Here is a 21,622-nt window from a genome sequence, read left to right as displayed (position 1 = left end):
AAATTGATTTTATTTTTTTATCCTCCTCTAGTTTGTACATTTTCAGTTGTTACACTGGTGCAGGTTTAGTCAGATAGTGACTCCTTTCTGTGCTTAAAAAGGTGATCATCTCTGTGCTGTCCAGATTTGCGCAGTGCGTGTGATGATCTCTCCTTTACTTATTTTCTGCACGTTTGTGTGTTCCTAGTTGTAAAATAGTGGTTAACTTAGTTGGTAAGTAGTAATGACTTGAGCAAGGTGTGTTCATACAGGAGAAAGTGCATATGAGTTCTTAGAAAATGGGGATGCTATCTTTGGCAGTCGGTATTAGTTTTTATATTAAAATGATGTAGCTTGGAAACGATGAAGGTGCAGTTCCATGTTTTACTTTCTTTTATTTTAACACGTTCTGTTGAAATACGTGTATTTTTGTGTAACATTGTATTCCTAAATTCCGATCAAAAGCATTGCGCCTATCAAGTTTGCGGTGAGATGATTTATCAACGAAAGAGCTGTAATTGTAAAAAAAAAAAATCCACATTGCTTGTCGAGATCATACAGTAAATGCGTGTATTTTAGTTTTTAAAAAGCCAAGAATTATACATTTCTGATTTTTTTTAGAGAATTTGATTTAATATTCATTCTTAAAGTTTTTATGCTCTTCTGTGAGTCGGTAGTATTGCAGTTCCTGCTTTTATAATGAACAGCAAAACAAAATTGTGTGCCGGCTCAGCGGAGCTTACCGCGTATCCTTCACTTCAAATAACTCGAACCAGGACTGCAGGCCGTAAAGCCCTTTTCAAACACATCAAAAGATCAAAGCCCCTTACATTTCGAAACCCATTGCTTTGTTATGTTATTATTGCTGTTGTCGTGCCTTTCGCCGAAGCAGCTTGTACAACGGAGGAGGAACAGTGCAAAAGCAGGCAGGATCTTATTTTTTTAACTTGTGTTTCCACATGTTACAGTAAAATGTGACTTTTTTTCGCCCATGAGAATGCAAAGAATCGGAAATTAAGACATTGGCCATCTTCACAAAATCGCCATAAATGTGTTCTCATCATTAACTTCACCTTCCCTTGTCAATGTGTCAAGGGTACGAGTGTCGATATCGACACTTGTACTGCTGCATAGCCAATGGCTGATTCTAAATTACTGGCCAGCTTGATACATTTTATATACTTAAGTGCTCCGAAAGTAACTTTTTGGAGTTTCTTTTAATCGCTTGTCTTAATTGTTTTATTCTTTTTGTCTTTCTAATGTGCCTCAAAATTATATAAAACAGCACAATTTTGTGTTGACTTGTGATATTACTGGCGTGAATTTGTGATCATTTGCGATTTCAGTAAACAATGAGATGTAAGCTATTTCAGTTAATCTCGTGAAGATATTATTTCTACAAACGTGAATCCTTTCCATTGGTGTCCAGTTTGCTAGTGCATGAGAATTCTGGGCACAGGGCAATAGTTGCCATTTTATTTCTTAATGTACTGTATCTCAGATATAGATTTGGAATCCCTGAAGTCAGAATACAATCGAAACCTTTTGGTCATGAGCTCTGACCATCTTTAGAGCAGTTTGTGCATTAACAGTGTTAGTTCATGCTTAATAAGCGTTAAACAGTTTCTGAATAAATGATATAATATGATAAAGAACATTAGCGACATGCTGTGCGTTACTTGGTAGTATCAGTACTGTTTGCAAGTAGTAGTTGCAAATGATTACTCATCTGTAACATTCGCAGAGATGTCAGTTGAAAGGCTTTTGCAGACTGTGTTGTGTCTCTTAGGTCGTAGTGATGCAAAGTGATCTACATGTAACACCTAATGTAACAGCATTTTCCAGGAGATTGTTTCAGTGCTGAGCTGCGTCTATCTTATGACTGTAATACATTATTATAAAGCATGGCCAACTGTTCGCGTTGAAATCTGAAACTGGTGTCACAGTTGTTTCTGAGCATTTCCCCCTGCAGGTAGCAAAGAAGCCATAGTTTTTATTTCAATTCTGCTATAGATTACTGATTTGCCAGTGGTTTCCATGTTTTCAGGATTGATACTTCATGTCCTGCTAATGTCTAACTTTGTCGATAGAGCTGCTTCCAATCCATACAGCCAGCGCAGTGTTCGTGTGCGGGGATGTTCTGGTTTATTCATTCATGAGATGAAAATCTCATGCACAGTATGAACGATTTCTATAACAGCTTGCTTCCAAGGTAACAGTCACTCAATTAATCATTTTGATAATCAGGTTGTCATTTTGCATTCTATTAAAAAAAAAAATACACTGCACTTTCTCTGTCTTGATGCATTATTCTGAATCTCACAATGCAATATTCCAGGAGCCTTCATATAAGACTGAATTAATTTCTGTCTTATAGTAATGGGGTGGCATGGTGGCGAAAAGGTAACCATTGCTGTCTCACAACATTGGGTTCAATTCCAGACCTGAGGTGCTGTCTGGGTGGAGTCTGTATGTTCTCTCAGTGTTCGTGTGGGTTTCCTCCAGGTGGGTTTCCACAGTCCAAAGACATGCTGGTGGGAAAACTGGCTTCTGGGATTATCGGCCCTGGTGTGAGTCTGTGTGTGTCCTGTGACCGACTGGCGTCCTGTCCAAGGTGTAGCCTGCCTTGAGTTGGCCAGGATAGGTTCCGGATCCCTGAATCGGATAAAGTGGTCAGAAAATGGATTCATTATTTTATTTAAACTGAGTGACAGATAACACACTGAGTTTACAGGCCATATTCCACACTCCAAACCTCCCAGACAGTTCAGGTGCCGTTTTCCACATCTCTTTCTGTGGGGATTCGGCCTTCATTGTGTGCACTGTTTATTTGTCTGTATCTTAAAACAGGTCAACATCCTGTAACTTACAGTAGTAAGATATAAGAAATAGGTGCGGGTGATGAGGATCCCAGGACATTTTGCAGAAACTGCATCTTGTACAGATAAGATTCTGTGTGCCCGAGCTGTGCTTTGAACATTAAACAGCACAGGGAGGTGACCAGTGGAGGAGTCTAAAATAAAGTTGTGCTGCTCTTGGTTTTAAAAGTTGAGTACTTTTTTATGTGCTGTTAATAATGCATTTGTACTCTCTGACACTTTCCAAAGATGAAAAAATGCGTGAAGAGCCTGTAAAAGAGTCCAACCGCATGAGATTGAAGACTTCAAAGTTTGTTTTCAGGTTGTAGATTCTGTTTCAAGATAAGGACAGTTTTGTCAGGAAATGAGAGCGAAATTGATTTTTTTCTATGTCCTAGATACAGGATAAAAAAAGACAGAAATAAAACCTTTTTTTAAAAGAGGAAAACCAGTTCAGTGACTCGGGTCAGGGCGGGTAGTCGGGAGTGAAACCTGCCTCTGTCGTCGGCAGAACAATATTTACCACACTGATGATATAGGGAGGCCTGTTTTTTACAGTGTTATCTCTAGCCGGAGCACAGCCTGCCTGGGTCCTCAAGGGCCTCCTGAGCACATCCGTAGCTTTCCCAAGTCTTTGAAAAAAGAGGTGTGGGTCTACAGAAGGTCCATTTGTCCAGCAATGAGATCTTCCAGGACAGGAGCCAGAGCCGTGAGTCCAGTCCACAGCCACAGGCCTGTGTGTTTCTCCCCAGAGCCCTGAGCAAGCCCTGGTTCTGGTCAGGCTGCAGAGGGAATGCTCTGTATCCCCAAGAATCTCAGCTAGATGCATCAGACACAGTGTCGTATCTTGTCGCATAGTACATTTACTACAGTGTCTGTATCTTTATTTAATACTGTTAAAACTCAGCTCCAGCAACCCAGCTGTCTCCAGCTGTGTCCCAGAGGAGCTGGCATAAAGAATTTTAAAACAAAGTCTTCGACAAACACTCATGTTTCTATCGCAGTTCAGTAACGCGAAGCAAAATGGCATGGCTGTGGATTCGACAGGCACCTTTTTAAGTACAAAACGTGTTAAAACTACATTAAGTCAACAAAATACAAATGAAAACATACTGAACCATAACAACAGAATAAACTAGGATAGAGAAGGTCTACAATAAAAAACAAGAACATAGGAAAGAAAGGGAAATAGAATAAAGAGGAATAAGGGAAACAGTCTGTTCAGGGATTCAGGGTCAGTAATAAGTGGTCGGGAGAACATTCCATCCAGTATTAAAATAATTAATGAATGATATCCAAATATCCTCAAATAGACACAGATTTCTGTATCTCTAGTCTAAAAGTAAAACATTTTCAAACTCTCTTGATGTCTGTTGTGAAAGGGATCATTTTTTTGTCCTTCCAATTTTGTAATATAACGTTTTTGCCTCTGGTGCGTGACAGGAGTCGAAGTTTGGATGTGTATTTGCAGATTTGACAGATTTTGAGTTTGCCGAGGTCCCCGGTAAGGTGAAGCGGAACGCACTGACCAGGGAGGCCCGAACCGTCGGGCATCTCTGTGATCAGGATCGAGCCCATTTCGCTTTCATCACCATTCTCTGTTCTGCTCTTTCCTGAAGCTGTTGTGAGGCGCTAGCGGCAAAAATAACGACTGAGAAACATATTTGGGAGCTGAAACCGCAGTGTGAATTCCTGAGTTTCATCTAGCAAGAGGTACAGAGTATTTCCTAGGCCTTTTCTTAATACTTTTTTAGAGCTTAATAGGTGTACTGCAGCTGTTTAACATGAGTTTGCCAATAAAAACAATTTAGCTGCAAGAAATTACAGTGCATTTTTCATGTAAACTAGTCCAAAACAGTTGAGTTCCACATAGAGTATACAGTATATAATCAGTCTGCTCTGCTTTGCAAATCTGCATTTACTCTTTTCTCTCAGACCTGAGTCATTCTTTATGCAGTTCTGTAGTGATCTAATGATATTTTAGTCATTTTGTTTTATGTGAATGTTTATCCTGTTAGGTCTGTATTTTGTAGTATTAATACCAGCCTTTTCAGCTTTGTGGATGTGTGCAGAGCAACACATGACATTAATGATGAATCACTAGATCAGATCGGTAAGTGTGGATTCGCAGCTGCAACAGTTCGTATTGGCTGCTCTTGTACAGTTTCCTCTGTGTTGCTGTGACAAAGATTCTGATCAGTGTGAATTGAAGAGGACGAGCGAGCCTGGCTTCTTCTCACCCCAGCTGATCTGTATTTATCACAGCTGTCACAATAGGCGGAAATGCTGGAGGAGATTGGCGATGCCCGAAGTATGCATTTATTGCAACTTCATTTGTCCTGTGTTGTACAGACTTTTGCACAGCAGTGCATGTGTGTGCATATTTTGTGTTTCAGTGGTCAGGGCTCTGGGCCCGTGTACATCATATGAGATGGAACGGGTTCAAGCCTGCTGTAATGTGCCTGCTGCTGCACGTTCTGGTTTCGTAGCTTGTAAAAGAAGTGAGAAACCCTCGATGTCGCTTGGGTTTTTGAAATTCGCGTTATGTCAGACTCTGAAGCACTGTGTGATGTGAGGGGCTATACTCAGAAAATATTTCCAACCACACTGGTGACGCCTGCTTATTTTCCTTTCATGTTTAAATTAAAAATAATCATCGTACAGTTGTGAAGTGTTGCATTATTCCTTCGGGAGTCGATTTTAAATTTCCCAGCAGGTTGTGTGGGCTTGCCTCGAAACCGCTTTTTAAAAGAGTTCAATGTTTCCCCATGTAAGAGGATTCCCAAGGGATTGCAGCATAGAATGTTTCCATTTTTCTCCCAGGAGAACGATATTTCTGCCACCCCTTTCATGAGTATTCCACTGTATTGTGCTGTGCTTTGGTCTGTCTCTGTCACAGGGACGTCGCACAGTAAGTAATGTGAGCATTGTATGTTAAGAATAGAGAAACAAGCAGCTTTGGGTAACACTTAAGCATAAGTCTGAAAATTCACGTAGGAACCTGTACAACAGGAAGAGGACAGGAACACAGTGTCAGTATCCACCAAGGCTGGAGGAGAGCCTCAAATCAGTCAGCTACTGGCAACCAAACCAGCTCCATGGCACAAAAAGTTTTCTCTCGTTTATAACCCTTCTTATTTGTATTAACTGCATCCTTATTAACTGTTAACAAGTCAGATGTCTGTCATTTTTACATACCTGATTTTTTGCTGCTTCCGTGTTAACTGTGATTGTCATGCACTTATTCTGTGATTTGTACCCTTCAAGGGGTTCAGAATTCATGCATTGCCCATTGCAAGTAGGCATGGCCCATTTTTCAGACCTGTTTATTAATTGCTATGACAAAATGTACAGTTTAATGGTTTATTTTTTTAGATTTGAATTTGAAATACTGTTTTTCAAGCATGGATCCGGCTTCCTCCCATCTTTCAAAGGTGTGCTAGTTAGGATAGGTGTCTCTGGGAGGTCAGTGGTGTGTTGGTGCACCCTGCTGGCTCCATCTGCAGAAAAATCTGCTTATTCAAAATGTATTATGGGCACAGAGAGTTTTGAGAAACAGTTGTTAGAAGTAAGGAAAAAAAATCGTGATGCTGTTTTTGTCTTGATGCTACAGAACAATGAACCATTGGAAATTTACAAATGTGCAATTTGTTAAACCGAAACTGAACTGTGGTCTCAGAAGTCCAGTGGTATACCCGAGTTACCAATGTGCTAATTGCATTTCCATAAGAAAAAAACATGTCATCAGCAAGAACAATTGCACATCTTTGCAAAGAGCATCTTTCTTTAGTTGAAAGCAGGTTGTGTGGTTGCTTCTCACAGTGACACAGAAATAGGATTTTTTTAAGCTGTTGATATCTTTTTATTGATTTTGTTGTACTGTTACATGAGAGAAAGCAGAGAAAAGTGAGTCAGATATGCTTGAAAATGAGTACGAAATTTACGTTGATAGACTGAGAAATAGATAACAAGACTGACAGACACACTCCTTGACACAAGAGTGCCAGTCACACACTGATCAACACAGGACTGAAAGATACAGACTGATAAAAAGACTGACACTAGACTGACAGATTGTGCCTGTTCCCTGAACCACACTCTCTCCCTGCTCTGCACTGAGCTGTAGTCAACACCTTACGCACTGCCCCCATGTTGTGTCAGCCCTCGATTCCCCTGTGGTCATGTATCCGGGCGCGCTGAAGTTTCATCCTTCACTCTCCACATCCCCCGTCTTCACCGCTGGCCTGGTGAGCTGTCTGCGTTTCCCCGGAACCTGCATTGCCACAGCTCGGAGAAACCCACGGGTGTGTGTGATCTCTCTTTGGCAGTATGACCTGTGTGTGGTGAACCCTTGTGCTGAATTATTAGTATTATTCTTGTGGGCGATCGATTTAGCGTTGTGAGTGAGAGAACTTAGCGGACCTCAGTGCACATTTTCTGATTTCTGTCTGGTCTGTTCTCTGGAATTTCCATGCTGGGATGTACGGTGTGCATGCAGCGCGTTGTGTCCATCCAATTTAGCACACTACGGTACTCATTTTCTCACTTTCATATCACCCTTGCCCTGTGTATCAAAAATGCCCCCACTTACAGCTCAAAACACAAAATTTTATTTTCTGTGATCTCAGTCTGATAGCTTATCTGTAGAAATGGGACGTCTGGACCTTTACTCTAGCATTTAGAAGAAAAACAAATCTGCTTGTAGCAGATTCTAAGCCGTGATTACGTGGAAGAAGATGAACCCAAGATCCTGAGACCATAGGAGAAAAGTTTGCAATGCAGAGTGAGTGATGGGGGGGAGAGGTTGGGGGGCTTGACCAGGACAGAGGAGAAGAGTGATCAGCATGATTGACGGTGACTGGATTTGTCACTTTCACAAGGTCAGACTTTTTCTGTTCTGGGGACACACTGTGTCTGTGTGTACGTGCATGTATGTGTGCATCATTTCTTATCTTCAGACCTTGCTCCAGATTTTTCTACCTGATGTGCTTCACCACATGCACACGCAGGTCACTAGATGCAAAAATAGGTACTGCGACCTCTGTAGGAGAATCCGCAAAGCAGTAAAGTCAAACACTTTAAATGTTGTAAATAGCTTAGAAATCACAGACGGGACAGAGAGGAAGCGCTCCTCCAGCCTGCAGGAACTCACCGAGCAGGAGACTGCAGTCCCTGGACGTCATCCAGCTAAGAGAGAGAAGCTCCCACAAAGCCGCACAGATTTTCACATTAGCTAAAAGGAAAAAAATCAAGCTTCTCGCAGTGTGAAGATTCGCTGCCCGTGCCTGAACACAGCCATCGAAATCTGCTGAGGCCGCTTGTGTGGTTCGCGATGTACAGGCTTTCCAGAGCCGTGGCTTCTGTGCTGTCGCCTGTGTTTCGTTCTGCGCACAGTTCTGTAGAGCACCTGAAGTAAGCTCTAGCTGTACTGTACCATTAGAGAAGACCTCTTGATGTGGTCTTTCTGTAAATTTTCACTCTTGGTCGGGTGTAAGACAGAGGCATGCTTGTTCATAAAAGCCAACAGTTACAGGCGCATCCTCTCTCTGATGATTAGCAAAAAGGCTCCAACCACAGACCCAATCACACTGTGCCTGGAGAGCTACTGTATTTAACTCATACTTTTTAATGTGTTTATATTGTCCTTCTGTTCCTGTTGATCAGCTTGAAATAAACCCCAATACTGTTTTGAAAACCTCACACTCTCCTCCTCCAGTGCAGAGGCAGAGAACACTGCTTTTCTCCATCCCCACCAGGAGAAGGCATCAGGAAAACTGGCTAGCAATGTGCAGCCCAGTACATCTGTCAAGAAAACCTCTTTTTGTCTTGCGGGTCTTGAATTGTTTTTGTTCAGCATTAAGCTGTGACACACTTTTATCATGATAAATATGTACTGACTGTCAGCAGTCTTCTGACAGTTACACTTGTACCTTGCATTTCTGATACTTGGCTTAATTCGAGTGGGGGGTAATCCTAAAATGCTAATGCTAAGTGCTAAAAGAGGTCTAAGCATTAATTAGCTGCGCTCCCTAAAACCTCGCAGACGCCCAGGCATGGTGAACTGCGTGTCTCAGGCCTCACTCCACTGCAGCCCCACACCTGCTGAGGTCAGGCCGGGTTTGGAGCCCGCTAATGGCTACTGATGTGTCATCTCTTTGGCAAATTCCATTCATTAATTCCAAAGGCATCCAGCTTTACCAGGATTACACAGTGCATCATGAATACCATCTCAAGTCATGCAAATGCAGTGGTGAAGCTCATTTTCATAATGCAGTACGGTAGAGGAACTCACTTGGTGCAGGAAACAGATGCAGGTGGATGGGACAACAGCAGTCAGTAGATGTGAGACCAGAGCAAATGATTGGTTAAATCTGAGCAGAGGGCTCTGTAAGATGACATTGACACACTCTAGAGCTTTAGGTACAGTCTGTGCGTCGGAGAGTTAAGGTGTGGGGTCAGCAGAGCTGCAGGTATCAGTGTGAACAGGGGAGTGAAGAGTGCCCAGCCATAGGTGCTTTCTGAACGGGTCGTCAGTGGATTGAAGGAGGTACAGGAGCCCTGTGAGCAAAGGCTACAGTGCTCATTCTGCACTCTGAGCACCACAGTGGGGCAGGTGGGTGGCCCTCAGGAGTCCCATTCACAAACACTGAAATTGTGTCTGAAGGCTGACTAAGCACAGGAAACGCCAGTCTCAGCAGAAGTAAAGCATCAGAGACTCGTGGAATTGGGAGGTGCAGCAATTGAGAAATGGAGATGGAGACAGAAATCTGATATAGATCAACCCTAGGAGGTGTCACCTCCTATCTGAAACTCGGCTGGGCGCCACTCCCTACAGAGCACACCACGCAGGCGATGATCGCTCGGCGTGGGCCCGGCCTTCAGGAGTTAACCCTGCAAGCGCCGGCGCTCTCTCGCCCTCTCTCTGTGTTTGAAAGTGAAACCGGCTGTTTCTTTTCTTGCTGAGCAGCTAAGTGTGTGAGTCGGCCCCGAGCTTTTCAGTTCCAGTAATCACGGCAATAAATAGTCGCCTGTCGTACATCGCCACTCTTTCCATCGAATCAGCAGCGGCTGAAAGAGAAATCACGTCATTGGTTCTAAGCTGTTTGCGTTTGTGTTTATGGTACTGAGAAAAAAAGGAAAATGTAGATGGCTTCCAATTTGAGTAAACGCCTCTCACCATTCATATTTATAGCTATGAAGTGATTTCTGTACATTACTAACAGACAGGTTGACATATTGGAGGCAGCTCTGTAGAAACCCCATGTCGAAATGTGCAATTCTGCTGAGTGTCCGTTTCTGTCTCTCAGCGGCTCTTGTTGTACGTTTGCCTCTGCACACGCGTGGTGGGCCCGCCTGTCCTGGCCTTGCTCAGGTCTTTCACTGCAGCTCTGTTAGTGATGTGTGAATCTCATTGTAGCACCCCGTATAAAGGCTGGCTAGGCACTTAATACCTTTTGTCGGTTATAAATATTATATGCCCTTTGAGATTCTCTAGGAAGATGGGTATTAGGCATTTACTAGCACTCAGCAAACTGTGTTTCAGTGATAAAGCAGTATTACGTATTTTTCTGCTGTCTCTGTTCCAAAGTGTTTTTAGTCTTTCGTTCTGGTTTTGATCAAAGGGGTTTATAGGCTCTGCACTCTGATCTGATTTTTCATTTGTGTTTTTCAAATGTAATGTGTGTTTGATTAGTTATTGTGTTTTCAATTGTGAAAGTGGTTTGTGTAATGTGGAGAAGCAAATAGTTTCATTTTTTTTATGATCATAAACGAGCAATAAAGCTCATTTTGAAAACGTATGAATCTATCTGACTGTATCTCCCTCTGTCTGCCGGTCTGTCTGTGTGCGTATCTCACTGGGGGATTTGGCCCTGATTCCAAGGATGATATTTACTAAAGCAGAGTAGCAGAATCTTTTTCCAGCACATGGGTTTGTCAACACACTAGGAAGAGTTCTCCTTTTCCTGTCATTACACTGGGCATAGAACAGTATATATAAAGAAAGAAAGAGACAGAAAACAGAAAAAAGCACCATCTGTTGGTTTGCCAGCAGCAGTTCACATGACTGGCATTGACAAACTATGACATTGTGACATAGTTATTGACACTCGCTGAAACACAGTAACACACAGACAAACTCACTGAAACACAATAACAAACTGACACTGATTTAAACACAATGTTTAAAACATGAAGTGACACATTAATCATTGATACTGACACAAAGACGCTGTGTGGTGGAATCACAGTGATATGCTGAAACTTAGAAACAGTTACAGCAATTGAACTTATTGACATATTGAGCACACTGACATGCATCAAAAACAGTGGCACTGAAATACAATAACGCTGACAAACAGAAACAGTGACATACACCTACTGTCTTTTTGACACACTGATGTTTAAACTTTTCGTAGTAAAAAGAGCAGCTTGCAGTGCATTTAATGACTTAATGCTCGCAGTTTTCCAAATGTCTAGTATAGTGCACCATTTTTTAAGAATAATATTTTGTAGCTTTGGTTTGAATAATCGCGTTTTTCAGTGAATTTTCCAGTTGCTTGGGCTTTGAATTGATCTAGTCATCCAGTGTGAAGGTGCGTTTGTAGTGTCCTTGCTTGAAAAACACCATTTACCGCATTTTGAAAACTGGGAAAAGCACAAGCAGCACTGAGTTAAATCAGCACATGAAAAAAACATCAAACTTAGTTATTTTTCTTGTTCTTATTAACAAAACTGTTATTCTTTGCAGAACCTTTTTTAGTTTTGATATTACTCATGGTTTCATACATTTAGGAGGTTGTGGCTTTCCTTCATACACCTGTGCACACAGAGAACACGGTTACAGACATGGACATCTGGCGGATTCGCTGTGAATAGCTGCTTATTACTGTTCGTTGTCCTTGTTGTGGCGAGGTTGTTAGGCAGTTCTGCATCGCAGGTCTTGGATCCTGGGGTCCTTCTGTATGGAGTTTGCATGTCCCTTCATGTCTTCACTGGTTTTCTCCTGGTGCTCCGGGTCCCTGCTGTCTCCCAGAGACATGCTGGCTGGAATACCTGGAGCCTCCAGTTCCTGTGTGGATGGGATTCACCTCAGATGGGTTGTTATCCAGTGCAGGCTGTCGTCCTGCCTTGTGCCCTGTGCTTCTGGGATTGGCTTCAGGTGGCTGTGACTTTATAGACAAGGCCATTCGACCCCTCCGGCCCATTTGGGAGTAGTTCCTCGATCCCAGGATCTCATCCAGCCTTTTCTAGAACGAAGTCAGGGTTTCGGCTCCAACCACATGGCTAGGTAGCATGTTCCATGCTCCCACCATCCTGTGTGTAAAGAAGTATCTCCTGTTCTTCCTTTCATCTGCTCTTCCCTGTCATATCCTCTTAACTTTGTGTTCAAGGATTCTTATCAGCAACAGACAGCTTTCCAACCGTAAGTGGATGAATATTAGGAAGAGTACTGTTATTACAATCATTATTATACATATCGCGTTATTAGCAGTAGGAGTGTTATGAATGGGGTTTACTGATGTTCTGAGTGAAGGGTTACCTCTAACTCTGTCACGCCCAACTAATTATCAATATACTGTAGGTAACAGTCACCGCCTTCCCAGCATGCACTGCCTGGCATCACTCCCTCCTTCCCTGCATGCCTCTTGGCTCATTCCGAAGGCCATCCAGTCAGCTTGGAGCCAAGCCTAATCTGTAACTCAAATCTGCTTAACACTAGTTTGTCCAACACTACTGAGTCATTATTAGTCATAACAAAAGTAGCATTAGCCATATTAATGTAATTCTGATTCTTAACATGAATAAAGGTACAAGCAGAAATATTGTTTGTCGTTATTTATTTGCTCAGCAGGCAGCATCAGACAGACAACTTACATTGTACACACATCGTTTACACTTCTGGTAAAATCAAAGGAAACAATAGATATGATCATGTGCCTGTGCAACAGATCAAGTCAGTAACATCACAGCAGAGCAAGCACAGTGATGCTGGAAGTGAATGCAAGACTACACACAAAGCAAGAACTACCGAAACACAAGCAGCACATTATTGCAAAATGATCTGGCTGAGGCGATGTACATTTTCACCCATTAATATATTTTATTGGATATTTTACAGGAGTGTTTTAGGTGAAGTGTAGAGCCCCTAATCTCTGGAGACGAAACCCTTCTCCACACACAGACACGTGTGGTATTACTTACACACAGCACAAACACAAATAATACAAAGCAGCCCTGCAGACACACTCCATGTTCACATAGCATAAGAGCACCAAGCAATTAGGAATTAAAACAGCAGCACAGTAGGAATAGCATCATGCTTTTATTCTTTTTCCAAACGATTCAGCAGCGCCTGCTAGCAATTTAACAGTATAAACGGTCAATGATGACCTTCAAGTGAAAGACAAAGTGGGGAAAGGGACCAAGGAGGTCTGGTTGGTTGTGTCTTGGCTGAGCACCAAGTGCAAGCGCATGCAGTTCAGTGACTTTGAGAGGTGCTGTATATGATGTGAATCTTCATCTTCATCGCTTTGCAGACCTCTTCTCCCTGCTGTGCTCTCTCGAAAGTTAGACTGCGACACAGAGCACAGCTCTGGAAGGTTTGACAGCTCCTCGCAGAGATAACCATCTGAAAATTTCTGCAAGCCGGAGACCTGACAGTTTTCTGGAAGAACGAGAGTTTTTAGCGTGGGTTTCCAAAGGAAGAGGGGAGGAAAATTAAAGGTCTGCACCTTGCACTGATTTCCCGTCCCTGTGCGTGGGTTAGCGTGGAATTGTGTGTGTGGGGCGGGGGCGCACCGTTCAGATTCCGGAGCAGTGAGGTCACCGCCGGTGGGCGCGATGCCCACCTCCCCCGCACCCCTGCCCCAGCAGATCATCAAATCGCACCCAGATAAATCAGGCCAGCGCCGCTATTGACGCAAACGCGCCCCAACACAGATGCCAGGTGGCCAACCACTCTGCACGCACCATCAGATCTGGGCCCGAAAGAGCCAGCCGCAGAAACAACAAGACAGCGAAGATGCAGAGAGATGGCTTTGTCATTTCTGGAAGCTGTAGGTATCAATGGAAAAAGCCGGTTACAGTAAGAACCGAAGGAGTGGGGTTGATGTAAATCAGCTCCCTGATCTCTGACGGGCTGTATTTGCAATTTTGGTTTTTCATTCTGCTGTTGCATTTCTTTTTTCGTTGGTACCTGACCCAGTGCTTTTCTCAGTGGGAACGGCCATCCAAGGAACAGCAGACTGGCAGCTAACAGCTTCACAAACCAGGAATTCACCTTTCACTAGGAATTTACTAACATCACTACCTGCTGATGAAATCCTTTTCTGGGCGAAGGTTTAGCAGCGTGAATTTGTACAGTATTTTGGCATTCCATGTTTTTATAGCATGCATTTTCTGCGTTTTATAGCATGCTGTGCATTTGTGCTGCCGTCTTGTATGATCTTTGTGACCCCTATGGTCTGCATGTCTTTGCCGTTCCTTTAGTGTGCGTGACTCCAGTTTGTGAGAATCAGACCTGCCCTCATTTAGGCCTGTTTGTAAACCAATTAGCAAAAGCAGAATCACCGTGTTGAGTGTTTGATGCCTGGTCTTTCCCCCTCGTGTCTGTTCTTCTGAAGTCAGAAATAAGGGAACAATCCCTAATTAGCAGTTTGAGGAGGGAGTGCACATTGCCTGTGTGCTGAAGTTGTTTTAAAGAATGTACTTTAAGTGTGTTCTTTCTGAAAACAGTGTTTAAGTGATTATAAAAGTCTAAACAAGCAAGAAGACCAGTTACATCTCCCAGTTAGGTTAGTTACATCTCCCAGTTAGGCCAGTTAGGTGATAAGGGTCCAAATGGAATGAGACCCCTCAGACACAGGGCTCGCCGGCCCAGAATGGAGAACCACCACTGAAGCGCATCAGCTCAGCGGGGCGGGCAGGTCACGGAAACCTGTCTGCCCTTCCTCCTCCTCCCCCTGCGCAGTACAGGGTCAAATACAAACTGCACAACTGGAATAAACAGTAACCCATTAGAACTCCACAGTCACAAGAAGAAAACATGAGATTCGACTTAATAACTGCATACAGCACAAAGACTCATAGTGAAAGATTAATTAGATGCTCTATGGTAGCACTTTAGAATAAGAGGCACATGTTAGCCATTTATTTAATTATATACTTAGCTAGGTATTTATTTCTCGACGATAAATGTGTCATGCAACTCACATTAATAAAGCAGTTAAATACCTTACATGTGTCACCTATTGCAATGGGGAACCTGCTTTACAGCTTGATGGGGCTGTTTTAATACCAGGAAATGAAGATGAAAACTTTGCAATTGATTGTAAGTGGTTCCAAATACAGGTCTCATGAGTTTGCGATTCACAACAGCTTCACAGGCAATGGAACAAGCTTCAGCTGTGAGTCTACATGGGTATTTTTCAGCTCCCAAAGAAAGGTCTCTTCCTAGTGAAAGTTCACCTGAGTTGACATCGTAGTTTTTAGATTCCCCATATGGTTTCCCAAAACTTAACTCTGCTATCGCCTGCTCTTTGCCTCGTTTTCCAAGTTTTGTATCAGCTCCGCTTCACCCAGTCTCTGTGTGTTAGCTCGGTCTTTGACCTGATTGCACCACAGAGTACTATGGTAAACGTCTGGGGCTGCAGAAAGCATGTACTGTACCATTCCTTCTCTGGAACTGCAGCCCAGTCATCTTCTTCAAAACTGAAACCTTGCGTTACTAGGAAAAACAAGCCTGCTACCTTAGTTTTCAGTTTCTCTTTGAATCAGCTCCTCACAATGCCTCTGAAATTATAACCACCCTACTGGTTTACATTAAACAGAGATTAAGAAGTGTGTTAGGAGCTGCTTCTCCGATACTGGTTTCACTCAGAAAAAGAACATCTTCTGAAGAATTTCAGCGCAATAGTGAAAGTGATGATTACGGAGTAATATCACTTTATGACAGTTTACCAGGGTACATTTTCTGACCTCATATTGTGTCATTGCTTTACAGAGATAAAAGCAATCTGGGTAAAGCTTAATGTTAGGGGTTGCAGTTTCCATTTAAAAACACTTCATAACCTACTAATGAGTAAGGTGAATGTTTATTACTACTTCATGAATAGCTAGTTTCTTCTGCAATTATAAATTGTCATTTGTGTCTCCTTCACTAAAATATTACCAAAACAAATCAGATGAAATTGAGGGGTTTTGTATGATAGTAATAAATCTCTGTGTAATAAGCAAAATCCTTGTAAAATCACAGAGCTGTGCAGTAAAACTGAAATCATGGTAAAATCACAGAACAGTGCAGTAGAACTGTGAGATCATGGTAAAATCACAGAACAGTGCAGTAGAATAGTGAAATCATGGTAAAATCACAGAACAGTGCAGTAGAACTGTGAGATCATGGTAAAATCACAGAACAGTGCAGTAGAACTGTGAAATCGGTTCCAGATTGAGTAAACCACTGTGCACCTTATGATGCACAGCAGTTCCATAAAATGCAACTCAGCTTTATTTGTTAATGTTTCACAGTGACATGTATTTTAATTGATCACTATCCCGATTTGTCCCGATGGATCATCAGTCACTGACCCGGTGCTCTCTTGCTCTGGTCCGTGACAGAGGAAGGAGAGAGCTGGATCGCCGCGCACGGCTCCCATTCCCTTCCCGGGCCTGCCCACAGGAGCCCCGCTCTCCCCCCCAGGCGCGAGTGCTGGATTTCACCCGTTTCCCCTTCCTGTCCCTCAGGTTGGATGGAGAGCCCTGACGCGGATTTGGAACCCAGCCCATCTCTCTCTCTTCGGCCTCTCGCCCTCGTGACCCCCCCCTCGGCCCCGACCCCCCCGCGATGGCAGCGGCGCCAGTGACGACAGTGAGGCTCCGCAACCCCCAGCACTGCTCCCGCATGCTGCGGCGCGCCAACGAGCTGCGGCAGGCGGGCACGCTGTGTGACGCGGTGATCGTGGTGGAGAGCCAGGCCTTCCACGCCCACAGCCTGGTGCTCGCCTGCGCCAGCAGGAGGCTGGAGGGCCTCCTGACCCGGCCCGGGCCGCAGCGCTGCAGCCTGGACTTCCTGTCCCCCCGCACCTTCCAGCAGATCCTGGACTACGCCTACACGGACACGCTGGAGGCCCCGGTGGAGGACCTGCGGGTGCTGCTGCAGGCCGCCCAGCTCCTGCAGATGGACCAGCTGTGGGACCAGTGCCACATGCACCTGCAGTCCCTCAGGGAGGCAGACAGGGGGGAGGCGGGCGCCCCTCGGGAGGAGGAGGAGGAGAAGGCCGGGGCGGGGGAGGCCCAGGAACCGGCCGGCGCCCCGGAGCCGAGCCCCGTCCCCGGGAGCAGCAGCCCCTCCGACTCCCCTCCTTCCCCGAAGAGAGCGAGGCCGGAGCGCGGCCGCCCAGCTGCGGCGGCGCCCCCCAGAGGAAGCGTGATCGCCAGCACCAGCCAGCTGGGCGAGTGGCCTGCCGGCCAGAGGGTGGCGCTCTCCGGCGCCGACTGGCTGGCCCTCCACAGCCTCCACGCGCGCGGCCCGCACCACCCGCCCTCCCTGCTTGCTTACCCCTTCCAGCTGGCCCCCCCCGTTTTCCCGCTGCTGGCCGCCTCCCCGCCGCGGGCGAGGGAGCCCATCCTGGACTACTCCAGGTTCCTCCAGCCCTTCCGGCACGCGGTCCTCCCGGGCGGCATGGGCGCGCGCGAGCTCGGCCTCAAGCACGGCCAGCTGGGCAAGGGCAGCTCCGCCAGCGGCGCAGTGATGGGCTCCGTGCCCGTGGAAGACCAGGCCAGGTGAGTGCTGGGCTCTCTGCTTCTCCCAGGCCTGGAGAGCCCACCCTCAGTGAGAACCCTTCTGAGCTCCGATTCCCATGTACAGTAGCTCGCTGTGCTCAGAATGTCCCTCATTTGCCTACAGTGCTGCACAGCTCACTGAGTCACAGGTGTGTGTCGCTGTTTTCCCCCCTCTGCTCTTGTACTTTCCCGTGATTGAATTTTCCCTCTCTTCGGTTTCACTTTCCCTCCCCCCTGACCTGGTCGTACTGTACGGTTTGCCCTGGAGCAACGGCTGCCACCGGCCCACTTTCACAAGCCGCCTGTTCCAACGCTGCTTGGAACGGCCTTCAGAGGAAGGTCAGGAGCTTTTTTTAGATGAGACAAGAGCCAGATCAAATCACTGGTTCTCACTCTCACTGGGGCTCTGCGCCCGCCCTTGCTGGCATAAAGGACCTGTCCAAGCCCAGGCTTGGTTCTGGAGAGGAGGGGGCGGGCTTGTTGACACTCCTACTGTGTGCAACCCCATCCGTCCGGGGAAGAATGGCCAGCGAGAGGGAGAGGTTTAATTCCAGGCCTGGAGAACAGGGTGGAAGGCCGTGCGCAGGTGTAGAGGGATTTCTGGGCTGTTGTGATGTTGTAACAAGACAAATTCTGCACCCAGTCTGCTTGGCAGGTGCGTTATGTAGACAGGGGCTGAAAGGATGATCTCCACTCCCCCTCAGCCCCAGGCTCGGCTCGTGCTCTGTGCCTCAAGGCTGTTTCTAGCCTCGAGGAGATCAGTGCTGGACCTGTGTACGGAGCAGTGCTGGACGTAGACTGAAGGGGTCTACGCTACACTGCTGCTGTTTGTTCACCTCACTGGCCAAGATATTAGGATCCCTCAAGAATCTTGCATCATATATAAAAAAATCCATTCGGAAACAGGTGATAAGACTCACACGACAAAACGGGAAATGCAGTGCAAAACCTAAACAAAAACGACACCTTAAGAGCCAAACATTTGGCTGCCAGTACTCAGGAGATCCGTGGAACACATGACACCCTGTACAAGCTGTTAGCAGTACTATGGGCGTTACTCAGTGGGCGTTCCTAACATTTTGGCCAGTGTGTCACTGCTTCTATGGCTTCTGCTTCTGCTGCCTCTAACCACTGCTGTTGCTGTTTCCCTTTACAGTACCTTTACTGCCACGAATACTCCTCTACTGCAGCAGTTACTACTACTGCTACTAACAATAGTAACAGGGTTGTAACTAATTCTGCTGCTACTGCCGCTGCCAACAGGATGTGTTTATTTAACAGTGCAGCTACTGCGAATTAGCTTCTGCTGCTGTTTTTAGTAGTGTTTCTACAGGTTATAACACTGGAAACTAGGCATGCATCGGACATTCCTTCTAGGTGCAGCCCAAGGAAGCGGTGTTGTCCAAGCAAAGCGAATTTCCACTCGCATGCCTTCGCTCCGTGATCCGGCTGACAGCTGAGCACCATGCCGCTGTCTCCCCTCTGTCTCCCGACCGCTTGGGGAACAGGAGCGCCATGCTAGGTCTTCCCTCCTTCCATCCCGGACGTTTGGAGAATCCCTTCTCTCCGTGTCTGGGGGGGCGAAGCGCTGGCCTCTCGCAGTGACTCGGGCGGTTCACCCTTCGCCGTGGCGTTACTCCCCCGGCTCCCGATTCCCCTCCCTCCCTCGGGGCAGCCAGGATTGCGTCCGGCTCCGGACAGCCTGCTGGCCCCACAGCGCCCCGAGAGAAACTGCGCACGAGCCGGGGGTTCACTTCTAAAAGTTTTGCGGTTTTGTGGCCTTTGTCCCCAAAAGCATCAATAATACCTGATTTAGGTGGGGGGTGTCTTTCTAACTCCCCTGTAAAACTTACACTTCAGGACGTTTGTCGCGCAATCTTAAAATTGTCTTGCGCCGTCAGATTAAATAATACTGCTGCTGATTCTTTCCGGTACTACTGAGCTTCTCTCCGGATGACAGTCCGTGAAGGTTTTACTTACTCAGCCTTGACACGAACACTACTTACACTTTTATCCCACATCCTTATACGTCTTGCGTTATTACGTAACGATTCATGATATAAAATCATTTGGCAACCTGGTTTCAAACAGATTGTTCCAAAATTACTTTTCAAATGAATCCCAAGATCAGTGCTTTTTGTTTAGCTGATGAGTCAAAAAAGACCCTCCTCCTGTAAGTGTTAATCTCACTAATATGATTAATTAATTTGAATTAACCTTGGGAGTCGTTAGTACCTTTCAACGAGTACTTTGTGAGTTAATGGATTCTTAATTGCTCCTCTAATCATTTGCTACTAAATATATTGACATTCATATATATGAATGTTATGATATATTATATAATGTTAACAGACGCAAGTGTGGATGAGCGACAGCAGAGTGATGATTTTGAGCAGCCGGTGGTGTTGAGCCTTTAGCTGAAGGAGTGATTCCTGAGCTGGATCTCCGGGTCTCGGCCTGTAAACGGTTAATTTCAGCAGCGTCGCTCGCCACTCAGTCAGAAAGCCTGTAGCGAGGAGCACACAGTCATCCGAATAGCGAGACACGGAGGCTGTGAAAGAACGCCGGCGCGTCACGAAAGGGCCTGTTTGATGGCTTCACAGGTTTGTCATTCCGCGCCGTTGCGTGTCTTCTGCAGCCTGCCGTGCACCGCACTCCGGTGTTTGCCGGGCTGACACTTCAATACCATATTTCGGCAGAAACGGCTTTTTAAAAACTTCTCAGGAAGGGGGCTGCAAGAGTGGAGCAGGCGCGCACCGCTCGGCGAGGTGGTACTTGAAGTAGGCGTCGAAAAGCAGTCGTTCCCAGCGCACAGAATTTCCTAGGTCAGCTTCCGGCTTCGGGTTTTTTATTTAGGTTTTGAAAAAAGACCGTTCCGCTCAGGAGTGTGTAGCCGTTATTTCCCGGGTGTTTATCTAACAGGATCTGCCCCGAAAACAGCAGAGCACGCGCCCACCTGAAGGACAAACACAGTGGGCCTGACCGGGTCTTGTGGGGAGCGAGGCGGACTTGTGTTTAGAGTCAGCAGAAGGCTTCTGTTCATCAGCTCAACAGATCGTTCAAGATCCTTGAGGTCATTCAAGGACTGAAGTGGTACAAAAAGCCAGTCTGACTGCTCTATTCCAGAGGCTCCCAATCCTATTCCTGGGGAACCCCGCTCAGTTAAATAACTGACCCCTTAACAGGCCTGATAATCCGATTAGTTTGAGCCCTTCAGTTGTGTTCAGTTCCTAAACATGTTGCAGTTCCGTCCTTTAACAGTTGTTTCTTTAGTACCTTGAAATCTCAAGCCTTTGGGTAGAAACAGATCTTGCCAAGGTTCCAGCCCAGTGGCTAGCTGGTTCAGTGAAGGACTGAGTTGAGAAAAGCGCTCAGCTGCAGTGACAGCCTGCATTCCCTACCACTGGGAAGCCCTGCTCTAGCGTGAGGCCGATGGTGGCCGACAGTGAGCGGTGGTGCTTTTCAGAGGACATGAGGTGCCGTGCTGTTGCAAAGACCGCATGAAGCACAGAGCAATCTCTGAAAGCTGCAGTTAGCCTCCGGAAAATATGGGAAACGGAAACCAGTGTATGTACAGTTAGGGTGAAACACCGCAGGAAAGCTGCGAAAATACCAGGCAAATTCACCGCAGGGGTGAACAGCAGTGCACGCAGACAGGCCGAGCCTGGCAGGCTGGTGTAGTAATATGAGAAGTGACTTGGGGGCTCCCCTCACTTTCCCCCCACCTTCACAGCCAGGCATATCAAAGGCTCTCAGACAGAGGCAGGCCGCCCACTGCTCCGAGCACGCTGAACTGCCTTTTCATTCTTAGACAACGTCTGCTGAATAGCTGATGCGCAATTCCCATCTGCACGATCGACGCACTCCAGCCGTTCACATTTTCCTTCCTCTGTGTCCTTCTGGGCTCCCCTCCTCCCAGCAGTCACATCAGGGTGGCTAGAACCAGCCTGCCCCCCCCTTCTTGGTCCCACGTTGGACTCCCGGTGACTCCCATCTTCCGGGGT

The 21,622-nt window shown here is 45.9% G+C and overlaps 2 protein-coding genes across 3 annotated transcripts in view; one reads left to right on the top strand and one right to left on the bottom strand.

The window, feature by feature from the left end:
- kcnj20 (potassium inwardly rectifying channel subfamily J member 20) overlaps window positions 1-21,622 on the bottom strand; it is a 181,203-nt gene that overhangs the window by 136,797 nt on the left and 22,784 nt on the right. The gene's annotated exons all lie outside the window — the stretch shown is intronic.
- zbtb32 (zinc finger and BTB domain containing 32) overlaps window positions 1-21,622 on the top strand; it is a 46,488-nt gene that overhangs the window by 13,207 nt on the left and 11,659 nt on the right. The window contains exon 7 of the mRNA XM_088621261.1: window positions 16,581-17,618. Coding sequence (XP_088477387.1) covers window positions 16,681-17,618 — 938 coding nt within the window. The 5' untranslated portion in view covers window positions 16,581-16,680. The remainder of the gene's footprint in view (window positions 1-16,580; window positions 17,619-21,622) is intronic.

Source organism: Lepisosteus platostomus, chromosome 26 (assembly GCF_059453375.1).
Source record: "Lepisosteus platostomus isolate fLepPlt1 chromosome 26, fLepPlt1.hap1, whole genome shotgun sequence".
NCBI lineage: Eukaryota > Metazoa > Chordata > Actinopteri > Semionotiformes > Lepisosteidae > Lepisosteus > Lepisosteus platostomus.
This window is presented reverse-complemented; position numbering and strand designations above follow the sequence as displayed.